At 40.7% G+C, this 22,243-nt stretch overlaps 1 protein-coding gene and 1 long non-coding RNA gene across 2 annotated transcripts in view; one reads left to right on the forward strand and one right to left on the reverse strand.

Moving 5' to 3' along the window:
* Positions 1-5,560: 5,560 nt before the first annotated feature.
* LOC102268256 (histone-lysine N-methyltransferase SETMAR) lies at positions 5,561-13,405 on the reverse strand. The gene is made up of 2 exons (XM_070359281.1): positions 13,178-13,405; positions 5,561-6,567 (listed from the first exon to the last, which is right to left on the reverse strand). The coding sequence occupies exons 1-2, from the start codon at positions 13,292-13,294 to the stop codon at positions 5,764-5,766; spliced, it is 921 nt and encodes a 306-aa protein (XP_070215382.1). The 5' UTR covers positions 13,295-13,405; the 3' UTR covers positions 5,561-5,763.
* Positions 13,406-13,440: 35 nt separating this feature from the next.
* The window catches only part of LOC138984652 (uncharacterized), a 394,050-nt gene continuing 385,247 nt past the window's right edge, over positions 13,441-22,243 (forward strand). The window contains exon 1 of the long non-coding RNA XR_011461893.1: positions 13,441-13,552. This is a non-coding gene — a long non-coding RNA (uncharacterized lncRNA). The remainder of the gene's footprint in view (positions 13,553-22,243) is intronic.

Here is a 22,243-nt window from a genome sequence, read left to right on the forward strand (position 1 = left end):
GCAATGTGGGAGACCTGGGTTCCATCCCTGGGTTGGGAAGATCCCCTGGAGAAGGGAAAGGCTACCCACTGCAGTATTCTGGCCTGGAGAATTCCATGGACTATATGGGGTCGCAAAGAGTCGGACACAACTGAGTGACTTTCACTTTCACTTTCACTTATCCTTGTTCATTCCTGGCATCAAGTTGAGTTGGCAATGCTTGGATGGATAATAAAATAATGACCTGTGTGATTCATAATTTTTTACATAATTATTCTAAAGGATCGATTTTTCTTATCTTCCTTTCAGTAAAATCATAAATTGTGCTATTATAAACCGGATTTTCACATGGTTGATGTCCTGTTAACAGTGATGCCAAATGAGACACATCTTTTTTGAGTCAGTGTAGCTGTTCAATAGTCTTTTTAAAATTAAGTTTGAGAAAACTTCACTGTGCTGAAACAGAGTTGAAAATAAATTATGAAATTTACTTATCACGTCCATTTAATGATATTATTTCTGATGAATTATCATTGTAGAAAAAGATGTTAACTTCGTCACATAAACTGCTATCACTTGTCATTTTAATTATCTCTTTAATGAAAAAAATGAGAACCATGTAATGTGAAGAACCAATATCAAACTTCTAGACACACACATCTGCAAATTTAAAAGTAGTATTAATTACAAAATATTTGCCTCCGTGTGCAACTGTAATGCATACTGTGCTAATTTGTAAGAAACCACACAAACCACTGGAACGACAACTCAAACAGAAAGAAAAACAAGAAGACTGATATGCAATACTACAAGGAACCCTACTTTGTTATTTAAGAATGGCATTCATGTTGAGAGGAAGGATCTGACTAATTAATCAATCTATCCATGTTCTTACCAAACTAAGTACTTCTACTATTTAAAATCTTGCTGCCTTGTGAGCAGAGTCTATCTCTGATGGTGATGGCCACAAAAAAATCACATTAGAGGTAGTATAATGTAATCACATTGGATGTTTTGTTTTGAGGACATGAATAAAGCAAGTGGAGAAGCATTTCCCTGGGTTCTGAGAGTGCTTATTCCTGAGAGTTCAGAGTTACAGCTTACCAGTTTCCATGTGAGAGGCACCCATATCGTCTTTCTTTTTCTTATGACAGCTTTTTTTTTTGGGGTGGGGGGAATATAAATTTATTTAATTGGAGGCTAATTACTTTACAATATTGTATTGGTTTTGCCATACATCAACATGAATCCGCCACGGGTGTTTGAAAGTGTTAAGTCGCTCTGTCGTGTCCGACTCTTCGACCCCATGGACTGTAGCCTGCCAGGTTGCTCTGTCCATGGAATTTCCCAGGCAAGAATACTGGAATGGGTTGCCATGCCCTTCTCCAGGCGATCTTCCCGACCCAGAGATCAAACCTGTGTCTCCTGCATTGCAGGCAGATTCTTTACCATCTGAGCCACTAGGAGATAGAATTCACATAACATGATACTCACCCCTTGCAAGTGGTTTTTCATATATTCACCCTAAAAGTAAACTCTGAACCCATTACCAGTCACCTCCTGTACCTCTCTCTCCACCAGCCCCTGGCAAAAATTAATCTACTTAACGTGTCTATGGAATTATTCTGGACATCTCATATAAATAGGATCATATAATTTGTGGCTGTTTGTGTCTGGCTTCTTTCATTTAACATATTTTCAGCATTTGTGTTGTGGCATTGTTAGCACTTCATTGCTTTTTATAGCTGAATACTCTGTGATACGGATATCACATTTTGTTTATTCATTTATGAGTCAGTGGACATTCGGGTTTGTGTACTATTTGACTATTACAAATAATGCCACTGTGAAGGTTTGCATACAAGTTTTTGTGGGACATGTTTTCATTTCTCTTGGGTCCACACCTAGGATTGGAGTTACTAGGACATGCGGTTACTCTATGCACAGTGTTTTAAGGAACTAATCAAATGACTTTACAAAGTAGTTGTGCAATTTTACAACTCTACCAGCAAAATAGGAAAGTTCTAATTTCTCCACATGCTTGTCAACACGTGTAGTTGCCTTTTTCATTATAGCTGTTAGTGCTGCATTATCGTTTAAACCCTTTACAAGTGTTAACTTATGTGTCCTCTCAATAGTGCTATATCCAGAAAAGGGAATTCAGAGGTTCAGTAACTTGCTGAACACTCAGGCACTAGAGAGTGGCGGAGCTGTAACAAGCAATATGTTACACAAAGAAAACTCTGGGCACTCAAGGGAATGATAAAAATTTGGGGAGACTTTCACCTCTTTTAAATGAGATCTTCCTGAATTTAAGATAAAACTATTCTATGTAAGATAGGCTCCTGTTGATGTATACTTAATCCACTTCTGACTTATGTTTCAGAGTTAGGCTGTATTGGGGCTCAATATTGAAAACAAAAGGGAGTAAAATAATCTCTGAATATTCATTTCAATTAAGGCAAAATTTTCCATTTAGTCAAGAATAAAATATACTAGCCACTGATATTAATATTTCATGATTATTAATTTGAAATTTTAAAAAGACTTCAAAAGTTGTGTTCTCCAAGTATGTTCTTTATTATTCTTGGGCAAAAACAATTTCTGAAGTACATATTTGCATATTCTTAATGAATTCAGTGGAAATTGACATAAGAGCCATTTTTATGTTTTAATTACATGAATACACATAACACCTTTTAAAATTCTAATTTTATAATTTTATATTGTAAAAAGAGACATGATTGACTTTCATTTTATATATTTTTATAATAATCAAACAGAAGTATATCTTTTAATATTTGCTCTCAAAAGTATAAATGTCAGCTTTTTTAGCAACATAGCAATTAAGTAAATACAATTAATTCAGTGCCTATAAAAGATGTGGACGAGTCTTCAACTGTTACTTTGGGAATCTGATTTCCAGGTGCATGTGTGCTCAGTCATATACTGTAGCCCACCAGGCTCTTCCATCCATGGGATTCTCCAGGCAAGAATACTGGAGTGGGTTGCCCTGCCCTCCTCCAGGAGATCTTCCTGATCCAGGGATGTGAACCTCTGACTCGTAATGTCTACCTGAATTGGCAGGTAGATTCTTTCCCACTAGCGCCACCTGATTTCCAGGACTGTGTGCTGTTTAAGAATACACTTGTGTATGAGTACAAAAAACTCCAAGGCTGAGTTGTCTTTGGAAGAGACATCAGGATGGAAGATACTGCTCATTTCCTAACTGCTTATACAGAGACAGTGATATTCAGTAGATAAGGAGCAGAGGGAAGAAGGAAAAGGTATTTGTAGAATCAGTGACCCACTCACGTTCCTTCTGACCATTTCCTTATTCTTTTTATGTTGTTAAATTTTATCTTTACTTTTTTTTGACCACAGCACATAGCATGCAGGATCTTAGTTCGCTGACCAGAGATCAAACCCGCATTCCCTGCAGCGGAAGCATGGAATCTTAACCTGGACAACCAGGGAAGTCTCTCCTTATTGCTTCTTAAGTACCTCATTTACTTGAAGCACTTGAAAGGCCATTTTAAAGTTCAGGTTACAAGTTGCCTTACAAAAAGCAGGACTGCTTCAGAGGAAACAGAGTTACAGAGGAAGGTTGGTAGGAAGAAATGATTAGTTTGGAGGAAAAAACCTGTTCTCTTTTAGAAGAGATTTGTATGTTTGTAGTTTGGGGCATTTTATGTGTATATAGTGTCATTTGTTCATAGGGAATCATTCCTGATGATGTTGTATGGATATGTACACTGTAACATAGTTATTACTTTTAACAGTTTCATTCAGATATAATTCACAAACCATACATTCCGTTCACTTAAATGTACAATCCTTTTTATGATACATAGGAGTACAATGTTATATATAATATGGGACCCTATGATATACCTTTTAAAGCTCAGTCTCTTGGTGGTAGAGTTTAAAGAAAAGTTTAAAGTACAAGAAAAATTATAGGGCTCAAGTAATTATTTTAGCTTTCAAAAAGTCTAATAAACCTCCACAGTAGCTTTGTTTTTGCTTTAAGGAAGCAAACACTTTTGCTTTAAGGAAGGAAGTTAGAGATGTTTGCCTCTCCAGAAGTTTAAATGCAATTATAAAATTTCTATCACCTTCAGTGGTGTGGACAGTGTTATTTTCATGTTGTTAAAACACGGAGTGAAACTGTTTGAAGTTCTGAAGCATAACTTCACAAATTTTCCAGTATAGCCATGGTATATAGCAAAAATTTTACAGTTTGTTTCCTTTTATGACTTTTGGTTATACACATGGAAGTCATTCTCATGGTTATAGTTTTCACTGTCGGTGGTGATCATTAGGGTTTTAGTAGGTGATAATCAATCATGTCCTTTTCCTTGATTTATTCAGCAACAAATGAGAAATAAAATGCAGGAGTCAGAAATGAAAATATCAGCTTTATTGCTGATAAAATGGATTGTAAAGCAAGGCTTAGGTATATAGCTGTAAAGGCTTCCTTGGATCATTGATTAGGTTCGGTGCTAGTACTGGAAAATTCAAAATAACAGTGGCATCAATGATGGAAAGACTGTTTCGCACCTAAAAGTCCAGAGGGGTCAGATCAAGACTGGTACAGAGCATTGCCCAATATACCATCCCCAGACTCCTTTCAGTGTTGCTGCTTTGCTGTGTGTGGTTTCCTTTTCATTTAGGGGACTAGGATGCATGCTCCAGCTCCAGTTATCATGTATACCTTACAGCCAAGAAGAAAAAAGAGGTAGGTAAGGGAAGGATGTCTCAATTTAAGGACACATTTTCCCTCATATTCCACTAACTGCAACATAGTCCCTTAGACACATCCAACTAGGAAAAATGAGTACAGTAACATATGAATGAGTTCTGTTCCAAGAGTTAATAAGTCCAATTTGTTCATTAAGTCCAACAAAGTTAGCCTAGGTACCCAACTAACACAGGCTTCCCGGGTGGTGGTAGTGATAAAGAATCCATCTGCCAATCCAAGAGACACAGGAGAGTCAGGTTCGATCCCTAGGTCAGGAAGATCCCCTGGAGGAGGAAAAGGCAACCCACTCCAGAATTCTTGCCTGGAAAATTCCATGGACAGAGGAAGGAGCCTGGTGGGCTATAGTCCATGGGGTCACAAAGAGTTGGACATAACTGAGCACACACCCAACTAAAACAATTGACTATAAAGTACTGTACTGTGGTAGGTTTATAATACTTTTCACACAAATACATAAAAAACAAACATACACACAAAATAAAACATTTTTAATCTTACAGTACAGTACCTTGAGAAGTACATTAGTGCAGTACAATAGCTGGCATACAGGGGCTGGCACTGAGTGCATAGGCCAGGAGAGTTACCGACTAAAGGAGGTGAGTGATGGTAGAGCTGAAGCTTCATCAGCAATAGGAGATGGAGGGCAAGCTGCAACTTCACTCACACCTGACGTTGATGGAATGCATGTTTGCATCTTTGACAGTTTGGAACTTGAAGGTTTGCATGTAGAGTACTTACTATGTTCTCGATAGTCACATACCCAGCTAAAAACTGAGAATTCTGATAGGAAGGGAGAGAGTGTTGCTGGACAATCTGTAGTCTGTGCCACATTCCCAAATTAAACTTACGCAGCCAGGCAACCACTGGCCTCCCGTAGAGGAAGGGGTGAGTGAGCTGCTTACTGGAGAGTAGGGACCAACCTCGAGGGTAAGTTGCTTATAAGAAGGGAACCCAGGAAGGGCTGAGTCAACAAGCTTGGTTCCTTCTCATTCTCTTCCACTGCGAGGCCAGACACATTTCTCCTATGCTCTTCCTTCCTCACTCGTGTCTGGCTTTTCTGTGGGGCAGTACAGGGAGCTGTCATAGGGCAGGAACGCAGCACATGATCTGGCACCACAATAACAAGGTTTCCTTAATTTCCCATTATCTAACCTTTCTTTGTCTTCACTATGCATTAGATTAAGAAATCTTCCTGAGTAGTCATAAGAGAGTTCTTCTTCTGGCAGAATGTCTCTGGCTGCAAAAAGTGCCAACTTTGGTACCATCGAGTCTATTCGGACAGGAATCATCAACAGGTTTGGCTCACAAGAATGGTTAAGGAATCTTCCAATATTTCCTATAGAGGCAGGATCCACAAATGTTTCCATTACCTGCCCATTATAGACATGCTCCCTGATGGCTATAATGTAATTCGAATCATGTGTTGTTTGTAACTGAACTCTTCTCTGCACTTCAGAGATTCCTAACACCTCACCGGCATATTCACAGACAAACCGTCCTTTTGGTATGAAGTCCAGGGTACGAAGTCCCCAGCCTTTGTGATCCGTCTTGAACACCTGGAGGTGGAACTGCAGACCCCACTGGACCACTCTGTTCCTGCAGCGCTCGCTGCACTGGCACAGGACATTGCACTCGAAAACTGGCTCAGTGCACTTTGCTTCGGATCCTATATCTCTGAGGCATGAACGATCGTCATAGTTATTCTCATGACGGAGACAGGAACAAGTACCAGGGAGGCAGGGAGTTTTGAGACAAGCACATCCAGGAAAGGTTATTTGAGAGGGATCTGTATCTGCTCCAGGCCCAGCTACATGATCAGGAGTATACTGCAAAAAGCAGAAACACTGTAAGTCAGCATGGTACGTCATATATCTCATCTGTATTTCAAGCAGCTCTTGCTGAGACACTTCCCGATTCCAACAAACAGGACAAAAATGACAAAATATATTAAAATATTGTCTGAAAACATCTCCAATTTAAAAAAAAACAAGGTTATTTCTTAGACTTAAAATTCGGTGGTTTCCTTTTAGGTATTGGAATAACACTAGGAAAAAATTATGTATTTTCCCTGGTGGCTCAGATGGTAAAGCGTCTGCCCGCAATGCAGGAGACCTGGGTTCAATCCCTGGGCCAGGAAGATCCCCTGGAGAAGGAAATGGCAACCCACTCCAGTACTCTTGCCTAGAAAATTCAATGGATGGAGGAGCCTGGTGGGCTACAGTCCATGGGGTTGCAGAGAGTCAGACATGACTGAATGACTTCACTTTCTTTCTTATCAGATATTGGAAATTTTGTAATCCATTTTGTTTCCCTCTTGGCTTTAAGTGTCAGGAAAATTGGTGCTGAATTTAGTTTTTGAAAACAGCTAAGTATTTTCTCTTTGGTTTTTGATCTCTTTTACATTTATCTGATAATATACATGTACATATATATTTTTATTGTGAGCTACCTGAGATCTTTAGGATAAGAAAGTCATAAATGATAAATCAATGACCTTTCGCAGAGTCTTCCATTGATTTTTTGAAAGAATTTTTAAAATGTGAAGATTACTTAAACTCATATACTCTTTCATCTTTTTAAAAACACTGTTACCTTGTAGTTCTACTTGAGTCTTCACAATGTTCAAAGCAGAAATTTGGCAAAAAACTTGCAGACAGAATTTGAAAACTGGTTATATAATAGCAATAGATACTGAAATTTATTGTAGATATATTGTATACATATATACACAATAGAAATCTTGTTCATATTAAGTGTGAAAGGGATAAAACAAAAAAGTTTCTTGGTCTTTTAAATGTATCTGTCTTTTCAAAATGTCACATTTATAAGATGTTACGAAAAATAAGTCCTAACTTTAAAATTTCTGTGTGAAGCCTTACCTCCAGTTATTTCCTCACTGGCAGAATGAAGCATGTTCTCAAACCCTGAAGATCAAAGTTTCTCTGGTAAGCCCAGCATATTTCTTTATATATAGAGTAATTCATTGACTTATACTTGTTTTGTTTCAAAAAGGAACTTTTTAATGAGACTTAGAAAGAAGTAAGATAAACAAACAACAGATAAGGAAAGTAAGGTGAAGTGAAAAATAAGTCAAGCGAGCTTAGATACCTAAGTGTGCAGCAGAAGTAGACTGGACATCCGGCTGTGCGCCAGGATAGTCAAAGAGGGAAATGTGGTTAGATGTATGGTTTGTACTGTCCTAAGGAACAGTCTTACTGTTCAGAAGCATTGACTTTTTCCAGTATGGAGACGGGAGAGAAATGTCACCAATGAGTCTGTCAAATTGTTCTTTTCTAGGAAGCAGTTTCATGGACTGCTTTTCATCTCCTTCATTCTGACCCTCAGGAAAGGCTGTTGGCATGCTGCCACAGCCTGTCAGCAAGAGACCAGTTGAATAGCCTGTAGTAATTCAGGGATTGATTTTAGTGCATCCAGAGGAACATTTGAACAACCTAGCTTGCAGTCAGTTTTCTATTAATACTGTGTCAATACTTTCAGAAAAAGTATTGAACAGCATGTAGTTACACTCCCTGTGGAGGCCTCGGAGGAGCTATGCAGTTAGGTGCAGAATCCTATATTTTAAAAAACGCTGAGCTGGGGTGAAGGATTGACATCCTCCTGTGAAAGAATGGTGAGTGGGTGTACCTGCGGGGGAAGGCCAATACTGCTTAAAAAGTGATTTGTGGGTGGAGAGCGGAAATAGCTTCTCTTGTTTGTGTGGGTTCTTACAGCTTTAGCTTGGCAGAGGTGTCCTAAAAGGATAAAGGATGGCTTAGAAAAACATACCCTATCAATCAGATTCAGTGACTACTGTCTTATACAGAATCTACTTCCAGATTTTAAGAGTCAACTTTGAAATGGTTACTGAGGCATTTTAAGAAGTGCTTGTAAAATGAAGACTTTACTATCACTTTGTTAAACTGTTCATGAAGAATTCTTTTCAACTGATGAGTTTTTAAAGGTACATATGGGCTTCCCTGGTGTCTGAGACAGTAAAGAATCTGCCTGTAATGCAGGAGACCAGGGTTTCATCCCTGGGTCAGGAAAATCCCCTGGAGAAGGGAATGGCTACCCACTCCAGTATTTTTACCTGGAGAATCTCATGGACAGAGGAGCCATGGGGTCGCAAAGAGTCAGACACGACTGAGCAACTAACACTTTCACTTTTCATTAAAGGTGCATATAATTTTAATGTATTATAGAAATCACTAAACTCTAAGGCGATTTTCTTTTTTGACACAGATGTATGTGTTGTATGTGCTTAGTCCCTCAGTCATATCTGACTCTCTGTGACGCCATGGACTGTAGCCTGCCAGGCTCCTTGGTCCATGGGATTTCCCAGCCAAGAATACTGGAGTGGGTTGCCAGTCCTCTTCCATGGGATCGTCCTAACCCAGGGATCGAACCCATGTCTCCTGTAGCTGCTGCATTGCAAGCAGACTCTTTACCACTGAGCCACAGGGGAAACCCTCTTACAGGGGTTGCTAAACTATAGAGTATCTACCAGGCATTCCTAAGATCTAGCACAGACATTCGACCTACTGAGTGTGTGGCCCACCACAGGACATGGGAGCAGGGGTGTGAGGTGGGGAGGTGGTAGAAATATCTGATGATAGCTTGAGCGTTCTGGATCCAGAGATGCCTATAGTTACTGCTCTTGGACTTTGCTGTTATGTGGGGCAATTGCTTCCCTTTTTTGCCTGAGTCAGTTTGTATTGTATTTATGTTTCTTACAAACAAATGAGTCTTGACTAATACCCCAGGGTGAAAGCTGAGCATGGTTCCAGGAAATGGCTGGAAAATTTAGTTAAAGATATAAACGCTAATAAGCAATGAGGTCTCCAGCTGGGAAGTGAGATGACAGCAAAGCGGGCGGGAGGCCAGCCAGAAACTCTGTGACTGCTGCCTGGAACTCTGGGCAAGCAATAGAGAACTTCTTAATGCAGAACATGGAATGTCCCAGAGGAGACTCGCACAGGTCCAGGCTCGTATTAGCACCATGACTTACATAGCAAGTGACTTGCTAAACTTTAGGTTAGCAACTATAAATCAGGGATAATAGCTATATTCGAGGGGGGAAGGTTCTCAAGAAATTTAATTAACATAATATTGTACTCTGTGTCAGCCGCTTCATACTTTTAAAATAGTCACTTTCTTAAATTCTTCTAGATATTATTTCTAGATTTTTATATTTAAAACATCATATATTTCTGGCATATTACTTAAGCTCTCTAAACATTCCCTTCCTATCTTCTCTCTCTTACAGGTTGCTATGAAGGAAATAAATGTGAGAAACCACATAAAAAGCTTACTCCAGTGGCTGGCTCATAAGTGTTAAATATGAATTATACAGTAGCCATTTAGTAGTGGTGGGGAAAAAAACAAACAAACAGGTTCTGCAGCTAAACCTCTAGGTTTAAACATACTCAAACCAAAATATGTGTGGGAAACCGTATGATTATCTTCCTACCTCCATTACTTAGCCATCTGGAGCAGGGAATACCAAGAGCTGACCCAGTACAGACTGTCTTCATTCATCAGTAAATACTGCCTTATTGTCTACTCTATGCACATGTTCCACTGGGTCGCAAAAAAGTGGGACACCACTTAGCGACTTACCAACAAACAACATGCACGTGCTGGGGTTTAGAAAGAATCACTCAGAAAAACAGAAAAGAGGACATAGGATTTTTATCACTTTTTCAGTTGTCACAACATAAGTTTACTTTTTCCATGTATGTATCAAAGCACAAAATTGATCAGGTAAGAGTTGGAAATAAATACAAAATGATCAGTTCAAAATGCACTAGAAACCAGATCCTTGAAGAACTGGGTGGAGAATTCACGTTTTTTGACAGAAAACTTAACAGAAAATTTTTTATAAACACAGCCACCCAAGAAGCCAAAATGCAAAGAGAAGACTGTTAAAGAGTAAATATACCTCCTTGGCTATCCTCATATACAATTAATTTCTCCCTTCTCTGAACTATGTGTGCACTTATTAATAGCATGAACTTTGGAATCTTAAGTGGCCCAGACTGTCAGGCTCTCTGGTTGTACTAAGTGTGGAGGTCTGACCCTTCTAACAAGTATATGTATCTTAAGGAAAGGCATGGTCATGAGGTTTGGGGTATGGAATGGTGATAGGTGTTGGGTTCCTATCCATGGTACTAGGCACAGAGCAGGTGACTTAGGGAATGTTATTTGACTGCTTCATTTCAGCTCTTAATAATTTCTGATTGGAAAACTGATGTTTTTGAGTCACATTCCATACCACAGCCCCAGAAACTAAAACATGTCATTGCACAATATTCCAGGCTTAAACCCTAGGCCTCAATTCTGGATTTTAAGGGAGTGCTGTGAAAATCTTCATTCCTTTTTTGGTTGTTTTGAAACACCAGCTACAAGAATCTTTGTACTTGGCCTCTAGCCCCGTGAGTTTGTTTTTGCTCCAAGCAGCTATTAGGAGACTGTGAGCCAGATCATTCTTGTCAAGGCCAAGTTGAGACCTTAAAAAGGATATCTGAGGCTGGTTTTAGAAACCTGAAAACACGGCTAGATCCAGCTCTTAGTTCAAGAAAATCAGTTTATTTTCTACTTCTGTTGCAACACCGATAGCATTATGATGTGCTTGTTTCCAGAGTATCTGAATGTTCTTTTTGCCTTTTCATATAGGACCCAAAAGCAAACTAGACACAAAGTTATTTTTACTTTGAATTCTCTGTGCCTTAATTCTTATGTGTACATATGCCTGTGAAGATAGGGTTTGGGGCAAGCAAACTGTTTTGAGCTTTTGTAAGACTGGTATTGTGCTTCATGAATATATGGGAGCAAACTAGTTGAAGGCACTTTTAGACTTGTCATTACATGTTTCACAAATGCTTTAACTTCTTGGTAAGGCTATAAGCTTCTTAAGGAAGGGAGCTTGTCTTCTATTTGTAACTCTCCCAGAGCTGTGCGCACAGCCAGGAAGCTAGAACACCATGGAATTGAGTCTTAGTTTCCTGATTTTCATTTATGCCCACCAACTGTAGGTGTAAGGATCAATCACAGGGCTTCCTCCACCCCACCCCACCCCCATATAGTGCTTTCTGTATGCTCTTGTAAGCGCAAGGGCAGGAACTGTATTGTTACCACTTTATCTTCTATGCCTAGTTTAACATGCCAGGCACATTATAGGCACTCAGTTATTTTTTGAAGAAAGAAAACATAAATCAGTGTTTTTGACCAGGAATTTAGCAATGTTTGGTCTTCAATAAGCTTTTCGGGATCAGTGTTTAATATGGTGCTAGTCAACTGTATTATTAACCACAAACTGCCTAAGGCAGTTTGAGGAAAAATAACCATTTCCAACATGAATATCCTGCTCTACTCTTTGAAAACCGCTATGAATCTTTATTGTCTTATTTGATTCTCAAAATAACCCTAGGAAGAGGACAGGTAGGGTTTGATATTGATTATGGGTTTGACAAGGGGAATAGAACTTTTATTTTCATTTTGGAGATGAAGAAACTCAGGCTCTGAGACATGGCTAAGATGATAAACCCTGAAGCTAGCTCTCCTATATTTCCATGTACAGGGCTGTTTCCACTCCAACATTCTGTTTTGTGGGTTTTTTTTTTTTGGTCATTCCTTGTTTCTTAAGCAACATGCAGGACAAGCTCAGAGAGAGTGAAAAGTTGGAGCAGAAAGGGCTTTGAGGTAATAATAGCAGTAAACATTTATTGAGTTCTTTCAGCAAACCAGGAACTGTATTTTACCTGTAATTCTCAAAGCAATCTGGAAAGAGGTACTATTATTTTAATAGCACACGAGAGGGCTCTGAAGGTTTAGCCGAGGCTATTTATATTTGCCAAAGCTCTCACAGCATGGAGGAAGCCTCAACTAAGTCTGACTCTAAAGGCTAAGTTTTTAATCATGACACTGGGATCTTAAAAACAAGACACCTGAGACCAGAGAGGCCAGTGATTTGCTGCCTATCTTTCAGTGAGTTCTGGGGACAGAACTAGGACAAAAAGCCAGGTTCTGGTTTTCTCTTAAGGGAACGGCCATTCTTAGGGTAGAAAAGACCTTGTAAAGATCACTGTGAAGGGTTAACTGAAAAAAAAAAACCGGAAACCTGACAACTTAGGATCTATTTCCACGCGCAGATAGCTGTGAGATTGGGTTAAGAAAAAAAAAAAAAGGTAGAAAAACCTGAACAACCCGAAGCAAGCATGAGCGTCAACCATCGAAAGACGACCACTTATGGTAACTGCGAAACGAGCGCGACGACCACCTACCCTACTAACACGCTTCCTGGAAAGGCGCCAGCGCAGACCCCGACTCTGCGCACGCAGCGCGCGAGACCGCCTAGCCCCGCCCCACAGAAAACGATGCCGGCCACGCCCTCGGGGGCCGCGCGCGGCTCTCGGGCCAGCCGAGCCCCGCCCCTACCTGAAAGGGCTCAGGCTCCGCCCCTGGGGGCCAGGCGCTCACAGGCAGATTTTCAAGGCCACGCGCAACGTCCAGCTGGCCCTTCAAGGCCTCAGGCACCTCCTCACACGTTGCCATTGTGTCAGGGCCAGTTCTTCAGGGCCTTAGTGGCCGTTTTGCCCCGACACGGTGCTCCTACCACCTAGACCTCTTGAGCCTCGCAGAGGACGCTGGGAGTCTAGCCCTGGGGGCACCACAGCCTCATGGGAGCGGTAGTTTTTATACCGAAGCTCACGAGTGGCTCCTCCCTCCACGCTCAGCCTTCCTTCACTTTATGGTCTGGCTCACTTTTTGCTTTGAGTCAGACGCACAGAAAGTAATACAAAACCTTCTAAGGTACGGACAGAGCTTTGGGGACGCAGTGAAGTCTTTGACGTTTTCCTGTGCGCCCAGGGAGGGCTTTCGCGCCGAGGTCGTTTGTCCTGGCTGAGGGTTTGAAAGTTTTACCTGGCGCGGGGCGGGGAGGGGCGCGCCCTACGCTGAGGTGGGGAAGGCACCCCCTGGGTCTCTGCAAACCTGAAATTTGTGGAGCGGCTCCGGGGCGTGTGACGGGGATTGTGCTTGGAAGCCAGGTAGCCTGACCTGGCATCGGAAGTCTGTGTAGGGTCCGCGCGCTCCCTGACTAGAATCTCTGTTCCCTGTTGACGTCCCCTGCTCTGAGAAAACTAAGCCTGGTCCCGCAAAAGGATGCCGATAATATCAAAATTGCTGAATCCAAAGGAATACTTTGAACTTTCCCAAAGTGCGTCGACTCGACTGTTCTGCTGCTTCTATGTGAAACCCTCTCACAGATTGTGGGGGCCCCATCCTGGGTGCCCTTGCCTTGCGCAGACCGTCTTTACTGTCCTGTCCTCGGGCGTGACTGAAATGGGGCCGTTGTCACAGGTTTCTCTTAGGCCCCCTTTCTCACCTTCTCTAGGATTCCTCAGTGATAGCATCTACTTTTTGGCTTCAGATACTCTTATAAAAGTATTAGGGTTTCAGCTCAGCTGAAGATGGATTCCAGTGGTGGACCACTTCAGTTCACTCGCTCAGTTCTATCTGACTCTTTGCTGCCTGCTGCAGTCCATGGGGTCGCAAAGTCGGGCAGGACTGAGCAACTGAACTGGACTGCAGCACGCCAGACTTCCCTGTCCATCACCAATCTGGGAGTCTACTCAAACTCCTGTCCATCACATTGGTGATGCCATCCAACCATCTTATCCTCTGTCATTCCTTTCTCCTCCCGCCTTCAATCTTTCCCAGCATCATGGTCTTTTCAAATGAGTCAGTTGTTCGGATCAGGTGGCCAAAGTATTGGAGTTTCAGCTTCAACATCAGTCCTTCCATGAATATTAAGGACTGATTTCCTTTAAGGTGGACTGGTTGGATCTCCTTGCTGTCCAAGGGACTCCCAAGAGTCTTCTTTTGAACCACAGTTCAAAAGCATCAATTCTTCGGCATTCAGCTTTCTTTCTAGTCCAACTCTCACACCCATACATGACTACTGGAAAAACCATAGGTTTGACTAGATGGACCTTTGTTGGCAAAGTAATCTCTCTGCTTTTTAATATGCTGTCTAGGTTGGTCATAGCTTTTCTTCCAAAGAGCAAGCATCCTTTGATTTCATGGCTGCAGTGATTTTGGAGCCAAAAAATAGAAAGTCTGTCACTGTTTCCACTGTTTCCCCATCTATTTGCCATGAAGTGATGGGACCAGATGCACGATCTTAGTTCTCTGAATGTTGAGTTTTAAGCCAACTTTTTCACTGTCCTCTTTCACTTGCATCAAGAGGCTCTTTAGTTCTTCTTCACTTTCCGCCATAAGGGTGGTGTCATCTGCATATCTGAGGTTACTGATATTTTTCCTGGCAATCTTGACGCTGGGCTGGATGAAGCACAAGCTGTAATCAAGATTGCCAGGAGAAATATCAATAACCTCAGATATGCAGATGACACCACCCTTATGGCAGAAAGTGAAGAAAAACTAAAGAGCCTCTTGATGAAAGTGAGAGGAGAGAGTGAAAAAGTTGGCTTAAAACTTAACATTCAGAAAACTAAGATTGTGGCATCTGGTCCCATCACTTCATGGCAAATAGATGGGGAAACAGTGGAAACAGTGAGAGACTATTTTGCAGGGCTCCGAAATCACTGCAGATGATGATTGCAGCCATGAAATCAGAAGATGCTTGGTCCTTGAAAGAAAAGTTATAACCAATCTGCTGCTGCTAAGTCACTTCAGTCATATCTGACTCTGTGTGACCCCATAGATGGCAGCCCACTAGGCTCCTCTGTCCCTGGAATTCTCCAGGCAAGAATACGGGAGTGGGTTGCCATTTCCTTCTCCAATGCATGAAAGTGAAAAGTGAAAGTGAAGTCACTCAGTCGTGTCCAACTCTTCTGGACCCCATGGACTGCAGCCTACCAGGCTCCTCGATCCATGGGATTTTCCAGGCAAGAGTACTGGAGTGGGTTGCCGTCTCCTTCTCCAATGACCAACCTAGACAGCATATTAAAAGGCAAAAACATTACTTTACCAACAAAGGTCCGTCTAGTCAAAGCTATGGTTTTTCCAGTAGTCATGTATGGATGTAAGAGTTGGACTAGAAAGAAAGTTGAGTGCCAAAGAATTGATGCTTTTGAACTATGGTGTTGGAGAAGACTCTTGAGTGTCCTTTGGACTGCACTAAGATCCAACCAGTCCATTCTAAAGGAAATCAGTCCTGAATGTTCATTGGAAGGACTGATGCTGAAGCTGAAACTTCAGTACTTTGGCCACCTGATGCAAAGACCTGACTCATTTGAAAAGACCCTGATGCTGGGTAAGATTGAAGGCAGGAGAAGAAGGGGACAACAGAGGATGAGATGGTTGGATGGCATCACAGACTTAATGGACATGATTTTAAGTAAACTCCAGTGATGGACAGGGAGGCTTGGCGTGCTGCAGTACATGAGGTCGCAAAGAGTCGGACACAACTGAGTGGCTGAACTGAACTGAACTGATTCTGGGAAAGATTGAGGGTGGGAGGAGAAGGGGACTACAGAGGATGAGATAATTTGATGGCTTCACCGACACAATGGACATGAGTTTGAGTAAACTCCAGGAATTGGTGATGGACAGGGAAGCAGGCATGCTGCAGTCCATTGGGTCACAAAGAGCTGGACATGACTGAGTGACTGAACTGAACTCAGCTGAAATATTCAGTCTGGCAGGACTGTCATAAAGCCACACATGTCAGGTTCACTCCGAAGGTCACAGCCTGCCACCCCAGAGGCTTCAGATGTTCTTTGGAAACAGCGCATGCAGTTATCACACAATAGATGATTACACAGTAGGTTATAAATGCCTTAGTGTTCTTGTTTGTCTTCCCAGAGGATGATTCAAATGCAAGAGGAGATCCTTATTAATAGAAATTGGAATCATCCTGAATGAGGAGTCTTAAACGCCATTCGAAGTATAGGCTTGAACGTAGTTACCTAGTAAGTATTTTATCAGACTTGGCTATGCACTTGCTCTTACCTAGGAAACAGTTGCTTAAGCAATGCAGTTGGTTAGAGTATAATTAAGGATGTAAGGAAGTTTTAGTAAGTTGAACAACAAAAGAAAGATCACTTGTAGGTGGGAAATTTGGAGAAAGCTTCATGGAGAAGGGGTTTATTTGCCATAGGCCTTGAAGAATGAATAGGATTTATGAGATTAGGAAAGGGCATTGCAGGAGAAGAAACAGTAGGAGTAGAATAAAGAGAGAAATGTGTAGAGAAAAGGAAAATTTCATTTTAGATGATGGTGATCAGGTTCATTTCATTTTTCAGGAATTGTAAGCAATGAAGGAATTTGCACATATCCAAAGAACATGCTGTTCTTTCATTTTAAGAAACGTTGAACACTGATTACATGCACAATGCTACCTACCAATTTGTGGAGTGTACCCACGAAAAAGATACAGTGCCCAAGTAGAGCTTCCACTCCAGCACAGGACTATATAACACCCAGAAATTTATAAGAACTCGAAGAATGTTTTGAAAAAGGAATTATAGAACAGTGAGAAGAACCACACTTGTATTTCTAGATTATTATGCTGTTTTCCTTTTTGAGTTTTTTGGGAATATTGTCTGCCTTTTGGAAAAATTGTTTTGAAAATCCATTCTGTTTTTTTTTTTTTTTATATCTAAAGTTGTCAGTGATGGTGCTTCCAGTAAGATATTTAGTTCATGTCATCCCTTCATTTGTTTTTGTCTTTCTGGCAAAGGATTCCCAAGTATTGTAGACAGTGAGATTAAAGTAATGAAAGGATGTTTACAGGCTGATATAACCAATCTTCAGAGTGCCAAGCAGTCATTCATCTTTTCCAGGTATAAAAACTTATTTTATTTTCTCTGGACACTTGACTAGGAGCCTGAATCTTCAAAATTTGTTCTGAAAACCATTATGGCTATTTGGTGAAAAAAAAAATATCTCTGGACAATAATGAGTTGCCCAACTGACTTATTAATAAGCCTTGGCCCTGAAAATTATCTTGATTATTCAAATTTCTTTTGGCTTTTTCACTGGCAGAAGAGAAAATAATCTGATGAGTAACAGAGAAAAATATTAAAGGAAAAGAAAATAAAGCGATAGTATAAACTGTAATATTTCATATTTTCAGTTATTTGTAGCTCGATTCTGAAGTTTGACCATAATGGCCTTTAATTGATGCTTTCCTTAGGCCTTTTCTTTTTGCCTCTCTTTAAATGAAGTTTTGCATGATTTTGCATTTAGAAGCCATTCTTTCATCAAAACCTAACTAGCATTATCTGAGCTTAATCAGAGATATATTTTATAGCCAATGATGGAAGGTCTACAGTTCAGTTCAGTTCAGTCGCTCAGTTGTGTCCAACTCTTTGCGACCCCATGAATCACAGCACGCCAGGCCTCCCTGTCCATCACCAACTCCCGGAGTTCACTCAGACTCACGTCCATCGAGTCAGGGATGCCATCCAGCCATCTCATCCTCTGTCATCCCCTTCTCCTCCTGCCCCCAATCCCTCCCAGCATCAGAGTCTTTTCCAGTGAGTCAACTCTTCGCATGAGGTGGCCAAAGTCCTGGAGTTTCAGCTTTAGCATCATTCCTTCCGAAGAAATCCCAGGGCTGATCTCCTTCAGAATGGACTGGTTGGACCTCCTTGCAGTCCAAGGAACTCTCAAGAGTCTTCTCCAACACCACAGTTCAAAAGCATCAATACTTCAGCACTCAACCTTCTTCACAGTCCAACTCTTACATCCATACATGACCACAGGAAAAACCATAGCCTTGACTAGACGGACCTTTGTTGGCAAAGTAATGTCAGCAGAAATTATATATTTATTGGTGTTAATGACTGCCTTAATAAAACAATTTTGAGCATCTTCGCTTTCTGATAACTATCACTACTAGATATTAAGTCAGTTCAGTTCAGTTCAGTTCAGTCACTCAGTCGTGTCCAACTCTTTGCGACCCTGTGGACTGCAGCATACTGGGCTTCCTGTCTATTACCAACTCCCAGAGCTTGCTCAAACTCGTGTCCAGTGAGTCAGTGATGTCATCCAACCATCTCATCCTCTGTCCCCTTCTCTTACTGCCATCAGTCTTTCCCAGCATCAGGGTCTTTTCCAATGAGTCAGTTCTTTGCATCAGGTGGCCAAAGTATTAGAGTTTCAGCTTCAGCATCAGTCCTTCCAATGAATATTCAGGACTGATTTCCTTTAGAATGTACTGGTTGGATCTCTTTGTTGTCCCAAGAGTCTTCTCTAGCACCACAGTTTGAAAGCATCCACTCTTCAGCATTCAGCATTCTTTATAGGCCAGTTTTGTCATGAGATTGCAGCAATTCAGTCACACTTTCAGGCTCCACTTCTAATTCTAGTTCTTTTGCTGTTCCACTACATGTGTAGCTTCTTTCTCTACTGAAGTTTTGAACTCCTCAAAGTCATTAGGGGAGTTGGAATCAACTTCTTCCAAACTTCTGTTAATGTTGATATTTTGCACTTTTCCTATGAATAAGGAATATTGTTACTGACATCTGAAATGGTGACTCCTTTATAGAAAATTTTCAGTTTATTTTGTCCATATCCATCAGAGGAATCATTATCTATGACAGCTATGTTTTACACTATGTATTTCTTAGTATGACTTGAACATTAAAATTACTCCTTGATCTGTAGACTGCAGAATGGATATTGTGTTAGCAGGCAGGATAACAACATTAATCTTATTGTACATCTCCTTTAGAACTCTTGGGTGAGTAGACAGTAGGTGCATTGTCAGTGAATAGTAATATTTTAAAAGGAATTTTTTTTCCCCCTCTGAGCAGTAAGTCTCAACCATGGACTTAAAATACTCAGTAATCTTGGTGTAAACAGATGTGCTGTCATCCAGACCTCGTTATTGCATTTGTACAGCACAGACAGAGTAGTTTTAGCATATTTCTAAAGAGCCTTATGATTTTCGGAATGGTAAATAAATACTGGCTTCAACTTTAAGTCACCAGCTGCTTGAGCCCCTGACAAGAGAGTCAGCCTATCTTTAGAAGGTTTGAAGCCTGGAATTGATTTCTCCTCCCTAGCTAGTGAAGTCTTAGATGACACCTTCTAAAGTAAGATTATTTTGTCTGCATTGAAAATCTGTTTTTTAGTGTAGCCACTTTCAGTAATTATCTTAGCTGGATCTTCTGGATAAGTTACTGCAACTTCTTCATCAGTACTTCCTTCACCTTGCATTTTTATGTTATAGAAATGGCTTCTTTCCTTACACCTTACCAAACATTTCTTCTGTAGTTTCCTTACCTCTCTCACCCTTCATAAAATTGAAGAGATTAGGCTTTAACTTAACGGAAATGACTGGCTTGATCTATCCAGACCACTCAAACTTTTTCCAAATCATCAATAATGCTGTTTCACTTTCTTATCATTTGTTTGTTCACTAGAATAGCATTGTAAATTTCCTTCTAGAACTTTTTCTTTGCATTAACAACTTAGAAAATTGTTTGTGCAAGAGGCCTAGCTTATGTCTTCTTTTTACATGCCTTCCTGACTAAGTTTAATCATTTCTAGCTTTTTTTTTGTCTGTGTGATAGGAAATAATTTTACTATATTTTATAGCTTTTTAAAAAATTTAAACTTTTTATTTTATATTGAGGTATAGCTGATTAACAATGTTGTGATAGTTTCAGGTACTCAGCAATGTGACCCAGACATACATATACATCAGATACCCCTAAGTATCATCTGAGATCAGAATTCTTCTTACAGATCATACTAAATTTCAGTTTCTTGTAATTCTTCATTCCTCAACTTTCTAGATCTGTAGCAGCATTTTCTCTCTGGTAGCTTCCCAGCTGCAATTCTGATATTTGGAAGGAGAAAGGAAGTGAAATCAAAGAATACCAAGACTAATGCAAGGAATTCTACTCAAGTACCCAAGACTAACTGGTTAAATTATCTCTGGAGAAATGTTGATTATTCACACTTATTTTTAGATATTTCAGTGAGAAATGGAGAAGGCAATGGCACCCCACTTCAGTACTCTTGCCTGGAAAATCCCATGGACGGAGGAGCCTGGTAGGCTACAGTCCATGGGGTCATGAAGAGTTGGACATGACTGAGCGACTTCACTTTCACTTTTCACTTTCATGCATTGGAGAAGGAAATGGCAACCCACTCCAGTGTTCTTGCCTGGAGAATCCCAGGGGCAGGGGAGCCTGGTGGGCTGCCGTCTGTGGGGTTGCACAGAGTCGGACACGACTGAAGCGACTTAGCAGCAGCAGCAGCAGCAGTGAGAAAAAATTTGGTGTGAAAAGAATCCTACAGAGGAAAAAACCCTTTCCTTTCCGTTATCTCTATAAGTGTTACTGTGTCAAAGTCAGTGTTGTTGCTCTGAGGAGATGATCTTTAGATATAAATCGAGGATACTGTGGAGATTCTTTTCCTGTCCCTGCCCCCCACAGTCCAGAAAGATCTTCCCCAATGTCCGCTGTAATGCCTGAAATCTCCGTTGTTAGAATTTCTCCTGTTTGTGATAAGCATTGTTTTCTCCCTGCAGTGATCTTTTAGAACGCCATTATTCCTAGGAGAGGAAAAAAAAAAAAAAAGATAAACATGTATATATCTTATTATCTTGCTCTCCTTCAGGATAAGGAGATACCTTGGGAAACCTGAGAATTTAAAGGAATTGAAGAGGAAGAGGCAAAAGATGCCCCACAGAGCAAATGAACATTTACTGAGCACTTACTAGATTCTCTGCTGCTGCTGCTGCTGCTGCTGCTGCTAAGTTGCTTCAGTCATGTCCCACTCTGTGTGACCCCATGGATGGCAGCCCACCAGGCTCCTCCATCCCTGGGATTCTCCAGGCAAGAACACTGGGGTGGGTTGCCATTTCCTTCTCTAGTAGTGTCCAAAAGTTTCTATGATGATAAAAATGTTCTGTACTAGCCATAGGTGATTGTTGGTTACTGGGATATGCTTAGTGTGACTGTAGAACTAAATTTAAAATTTATTTAATTTTAATATATCTAAATTTGATTTAAATAGCCACATGTAGTTAGTGCCTACTATATTGGGCAGCATATTTCTAGGCTTTATACTTCATACTATATACATTTTTTGTCTATATACATTTCTACATATTATATACATTGTATATATACATTTCTTGTCCATGAAGTAGGCAATATTATCTCTATTAAAAAAGTTTTGGGAATTGAAGTTCAGATAAATTAAGTAAATTACCTGGTGTGTTGTAGTCCATGGGGTTACAAAGGGTCGGACATGACTGTGTGACTTTCACTTCACTTCCATATGTATGACAGGTAGAATGGAATTTGGGCCCAGGTCTGAAACTGCCTGTAAAGACAAAGTTTCTCACCATTTGTGTTAACATATCTTAGCTATATTCAGAGACTGCCTTTCTTCCAGCTTGTTCAGTTGCTCAGTCACGTATGACTCTTTGCAACCCCATGGACTGTAGCACACCAGGCTTCCCTGTCCTTCACCATATCCTGGAGTTTGCTCAGACTCATGTCCATTGAGTTGGTG

Source organism: Bos mutus, chromosome 22 (assembly GCF_027580195.1).
Source record: "Bos mutus isolate GX-2022 chromosome 22, NWIPB_WYAK_1.1, whole genome shotgun sequence".
Lineage (NCBI taxonomy): Eukaryota > Metazoa > Chordata > Mammalia > Artiodactyla > Bovidae > Bos > Bos mutus.

Excerpts from the sequence above, each read along its gene's own strand:
- LOC102268256 (XM_070359281.1), bottom strand. The coding sequence starts at position 13,294 with ATGGCAACGTGTGAGGAGGTGCCTGAGGCCTTGAAGGGCCAGCTGGAC. Across the intron at positions 6,568-13,177 it reads CGGAGCCTGAGCCCTTTCAG|TATACTCCTGATCATGTAGC; the intron begins GTAGGGGCGGGG and ends TGCTTTTTGCAG.